Raw genomic sequence first — 5,304 nt, 5'->3', positions numbered from 1 at the left:
TTTTCTTTTTTTTTTTTAAGCAGATAAATTATTTTACTTTCACAGTCTGATCATAAACTTGTTAATACAAAAGAGCTGAGTTAACAAATGAATGCTGTGGAGTAGAGCTAGTGGTAAACAAAATTGCATATGAAAATAATAAAAATAAATTTATAGCTCAAAGCCAAAGTCACTCTTTTTCTGTCATATAATTAACTCAGTCACCACTCTTGGTTCAGGTACCCTGCAATCCATAACCACCATAGAAGAGCAACAAAACTATGTTGAAACAGGGGGATGAGGGGGCAGCAATGACAGCAATACACAACTCACCTTTGAGAAACAGAATCGTACTCCTGGTGTTCTACTGAGTTTTAATTTAGACAGGTTTAGGTACAATAGAAAAGAAACCTGAAAACACATGCTGTTTTAGTAACAAATACCAGATTGCCAGATTTGTCCCATATTTGTTGCAAGCTAGAAACTAGGAACAGGGGCAACCCTTAACAGGAGAAGGATACAGATATGAACGCTTCGAGGGCATGAGAAGAAATGGCATTCAGGAGTGTTTGTTTTGTTTCTCACATTGTTACATTTTTAAAGCTGGCCATAAAAAAAAAAAACCAAGAAAACAAAGAACAACCAAAAAACCCCCACTAAATTTGACAAAAATAGTTGTATTACTACTAATGGTCACTTCTATCTCTAACTGCCACACGCAGAGAGCATTAAGACATTTAGGCACTTGTTTTTCCCCCTAATACTGTTATTTCATTTTCAGCTACATAAAATTGTTTAACACTAAATATGAAAAATGTAAACTTAATTTTCCCCATCAAAAAAAGTTGTAAGATCATATTTGTCCTTTTCACCTTAAGAATGCAACCATTTCCTCCTGGGCTAGAGGCTCTTGTTTTCACTATTTTGACTTATTTCTCTCCCTCTTTTTCATTTCCTTTTCTTCTTCCCAAAAGATTTTTCCATAAATAAATTAAAGAGAAATGATTAAAATCTAGTTGATTTGTAATTCCCATTCATTGGAAAGAAAAAAAAAAAGACTACTGAAGCAGGCAGATGGGTTGCCCAGAACTAAGACTGGGTGACTGGGTGCTTTTGTTTGTTTGGGTTTTTTGTGTGGGTTTTTTTGTGTGTTTTTTTTTTTCCTGATTTCTGCACTGAGAGGGGAAATGCAAAAGTGGAAAGAGCTGGAGAGAAGGAGGTGACTAAGTTTGAGATGGCTGTTGGTTTTGAGTTTTAAAAAGATATTTGTGAAAGTCCACCGTTCCTTTATGCACAAAGAACCCCAGAAACAAGCTGCAAAAATGTTCCTGAATTCTATTTACAAGTGTCCCTAGTCGCTGCTTCGAGGCCCCAGTCCCTCCCCACTTAGGACCCCAAGTCCACCAGACTGGAGGTGAGAGGGCCCAGCAAGGAGTCCTGGAGCTGATGCTGGTGGGCTTGCAGGCCGTGGCTGGGCTGTGAGGCCGTTAAGCCCGGGAGAGAATAGTTTGAGCTCCTGGCGTGGCCCATATTGCCCTGCAGCAGAAGGACCGAGTTCTGGTCTGGACTTTGGGGAGGTGAGAATTCTTCTTCTGAGCTGGACATGAGCGGCTTGCCCCCTTCCAGAGGAGAGAGTTGATTCTGCTTGTTGGAGGAGGAGTTATTGTTTTCGGTGTTCTCCCTAAGAAATAGAGGACAACACCATATGGTTAAAAAAAAAAAAAAAAGTGTGAGATGGAGGGAGGGGAGCTGGAAGGAGGAAAGGGCCATTGTGCCATCAGTCACAGACCCAAATGGAGGAGCCCTGCTCTCCCGCCCATCCCCACGGGTCCTGGGGAAAGTTAAGAGACTGAGGAGACTGGAGAAATGGGGAGCCAGTCCCTTCCTCTTCCAGATTTCAGAAAAGCCAGAGCAGCAGGGCTTATTTGAAACACACATTATTTTAAAATGTTTGTTCAAACAACTACTTTTAAATACCTATCAACAAGCAGCCCGTTTAGAAGTTTGATCATCTTCCAACAAATGGTTGTTGGTGACGAAGAAAACTATCAAGGGATAAACAGTGCCCAATGCACACATGTTTGGGGCGAATCAGGTCAATTGTCCTGTTCCCATCCGAGGAAACAATTCAAGGCCGCCGAGTTTCCCTGCCCCTGCTGCCGGAGACACCGGACAGGTCACGCGAAGTGGTGTCCAGAGCGGCCCAGTGACCCGAGCAAACACAGGGAGCGCAGCCAGTCTCCAGTTTCACCAGGTAGTGGGCCCTCCGGCCTGGCTTGCAGGGCCGCCGTTTGGTAACTGAAGGCTAACTGGAACCATCCTGTCCCTGTCCCCTTGTCACTCAGTCCTTAGTTCTTCTAGCCGCCCTCTCAAACTCCCCACGGACACCCACACCGGCGCACCCGTCCCCACTGGGGAAACTTCTTGTCCCTGCAACAGCCGGCGAGCGGGTGCGGGGTGCCGGGCGTCCGTCGGGGCGATGGGTGCCGGTCAAATTCAAGACTTGGAAGCCCTCGGCGCTTCCGCCTTCTGAGTGCTCGCTCGTCCTGCCCACCCCAGAGCCAACCTGTCTCCCCTATCTTCCCCCTTCTCTTACAGTCTCTCTCCAGAAAGCCCATTTCAGCTGAATGTATCCAGAGTGGGAAGCGGGGGCGACACCTTCGCCCCCCCCCCCGCCCCCGCCCCAAGACTCATAAGCAAACAAAGGAAATCCAGCTGGCCCTGCTCTCAGGTTTCCCCCAAACGCGTCGGATTCCCGGAGCGCTCTCCCTGCGGTCGCCGCCACCCGCAAGCTCTTCCGAATCTCGGTCGGAAACGACTGCGAGCCGAGGGACGGGGCCAGGTGGCTGGGGGTGCTGGCGCGAGGAGCGGGGAGGCAGAGACAGGTTTTTTAAATACTGTCTTCTGAGCTCCGAGGCGAGAGAAGCCTGCGACTGGAGACCCCTTCCTCGTCCGGGGCGGAGGCGCGGACTGCCCGGCGGACGGGCCGGGGCACCGGGCGCGCGCGGGGGGAGCCCGGAGAGGAGCAATCCCTTCTGGGCTCCGGGCGCCGGGGAGTAAACGCAGCGCCACCTCTCCCAAAGCTCGCTTTTCAAGGCTTTTGGGAAGACTCCTCCCTTAGCAAGGCTAGTGCGAAGGAAACCGCGACCTCTCGCCCAAAAGGCTAGCAGGAGAGCTCCAGGCAACCGCCGGGCGGCGGTGGGGGCAGAGCAGAAGTCGCAGGCCAGCTCCATCCCTCCGGGGAGGAGGAGGAGAGAGGTTCGCCACCCTCAGCCCCGACCGAAACCCTTCCCTGGCGTTAGCAATCCACACTTCCCTTCTAGTTGATCTAGAAACTCACTCTCCACCCCCCACACCTCGCCCCCACCAGTCAGGGAGGCATGAGAAACTTAGCGCCAATATTTCTCGACACTCACAACCCAAGAAGCCCACGCGCGGGCGCTCAAATCAAACCAGTCCCCATCCCGAGCCAGCGCTCTCAGAGTTCATGAACTTTCGCTGCCGCGCTGAGGCGGCCCGGGCGCCGCCCGGCGGACGGGTTCCAGCAGGCGGGGAGGACGCGGTGGCGAGTGCCTGCGGGGGTGGGAAGGGGAGGAGGGGAATGGAAGGCATCCCGGGGTCGCCCGGGCAGCGGGAAGCACATCGCGTACCTTTCCTTGGCCTCGGCGGCCCGGTCTCTTTGCCTCCGGTTCTTAAACCAATTGCTGACCTGGGTGGTGGTGAGGCCGGTGGCCTCGGCCAGCTCCCGCTTCTCACGCGGCGAGGGGTAGGGGTTGTGCGCATACCACTCCCGCAGCACACCCCGCGACTTCTCCTTGAAGCAGTAGCTGGTCTCCTCGCCGTCCCAGATGGTGCGCGGCAGCGGGAATTTTCGGCGCACCCGATATTTGCCCACGGCACCGAGGGGCCGGCCGCGCAGCTTCTCGGCCTCCACGTAGTGCGCCTTCAACCACAGTTGCTGCAGCTTGGGGTGGTTGTGAGGCGAGAACTGGTGGCTCTCCAAGATCTTGTAGAGCTCGCGGAAGTTCCCGCGGTGGAAGGCGACCACGGCCTTGGCCTTGAGCACACTCTCGTTCTTGTGCAGGTGGTCGCAGGCGGGCAGCGACCACAGGAACCTGCCCAGGCGCTCCAGGTTCCCACCTTGCTGCAGAACCTCGCACACGCACGCCACTTGCTCCTGCGTAAAGCCGAACGACGGCAGCATCGACATGGCTGGGGCCTGCCGGGGCGCACTGCCCGGGCGCACGCGGCGAGGAACGGAGCCGAAAATGCAGGGGGCGGCGGCCGCAGGGAGGGGGGCGCGGCTGCTCCTAACCCCCTTCCTAGGCTTTCCCTAGCCGAAAAAATAAGTCGAGATTTGGGGATGGACGAACCAAGAGAAAGAGCAGAACGAGGAGTGGAGCGCGCGCAGGACACCGAGTGGCCGGCTCGCTCCGCAGCCTTTCGGGCCCTGCTGGCTCCAGCCTTCCGCCGGGTGGATGCTGCTCGTTGCCGGGGAACTTGGTTTCTGTTCTCCCGGCAGCTGCCTTAAAGCGCGCAGCGTCCCCAGCGCGCTGATTGGCTGCGGGAGGCGCCTATCCGCGTCTGGCCAGCCCGCGCGCCGCCGGGCCAGGCCGGGAGGCCGCGCCACCCTGTGCAGGGAGGGCGAGGCTGTGGAGTGGGGGATTGGGAGTGGTGAGAGCAGAAGGACCCGGAGAGGTGGGAAGCGAGGTGGAGGGCGGGGGGAGGAGGGAGCCGTGCTGCCGGGGAGCGGGAGGGAGGTGGGGTGGGTGATCGCGTCAGGACCCTGCAATGTGAGCCCCCTCTGCAGTGTCACCTAAGGGCAGCCGCGCACATCTCTGCGCAAATCAATGACTCCAGACCTTCTAATTCTCCTCCTCTCCCTCCATACCCCTGTCCCTTGCAGACGTGCCCTTTCCCGGTGAGCTCATATTTAATTACCTTAATGTTGGAATGAATAAATAATGGATTGATGAATAGCTTATGGAACGAGGTAAATAATACAAGAGCAGCCTAGAGCTCTGGTCTGCAGCCGCTGAAGAGTGGCTTCTTTCCGGGCTGGCTTCAGCTCCAGAAGCCAAACCTAATTTCCTCCTCCCTTCTCCGCCCCTCGCCCCCACCACCTCCAAAGCGCAAGTGTACTCCCTGCAGCATAGCGCTTCCCTCGTCGTCAGAAGCCCGAGACTATTTGGGGCTACGCGAAGAGCTGTTCAGGGCATAGTTGCAGAGCAGAGAAAGATTCAGAGGGTTCATTTGTGATTTGATTAATGTTCTATGGTTTAAGCCTTCAAGCTTCTGGACTCCGTTTCCCCATCCGCGCGGCTG

The 5,304-nt window shown here is 54.6% G+C and overlaps 1 protein-coding gene across 1 annotated transcript; it reads right to left on the bottom strand.

Annotated features, from left to right (window-relative positions):
- Positions 1 to 339: 339 nt before the first annotated feature.
- Positions 340 to 4,465, bottom strand: SIX1 (SIX homeobox 1). The gene is made up of 2 exons (XM_070403735.1): positions 3,630 to 4,465; positions 340 to 1,660 (listed from the first exon to the last, which is right to left on the bottom strand). Exons 1-2 carry the CDS (start codon positions 4,187 to 4,189, stop codon positions 1,366 to 1,368), a joined length of 855 nt encoding a protein of 284 aa, XP_070259836.1. The 5' UTR covers positions 4,190 to 4,465; the 3' UTR covers positions 340 to 1,365.
- Positions 4,466 to 5,304: the final 839 nt, after the last annotated feature.

Source organism: Myotis yumanensis, unplaced genomic scaffold (assembly GCF_028538775.1).
Source record: "Myotis yumanensis isolate MYYU_CA2020_CCGP unplaced genomic scaffold, mMyoYum1.0.hap1 SCAF_1, whole genome shotgun sequence".
In the NCBI taxonomy this organism is placed as follows: domain Eukaryota; kingdom Metazoa; phylum Chordata; class Mammalia; order Chiroptera; family Vespertilionidae; genus Myotis; species Myotis yumanensis.
The sequence above is the reverse complement of the archived record's forward strand: the minus strand, read 5'-3'. Positions and strand labels throughout refer to the sequence as shown.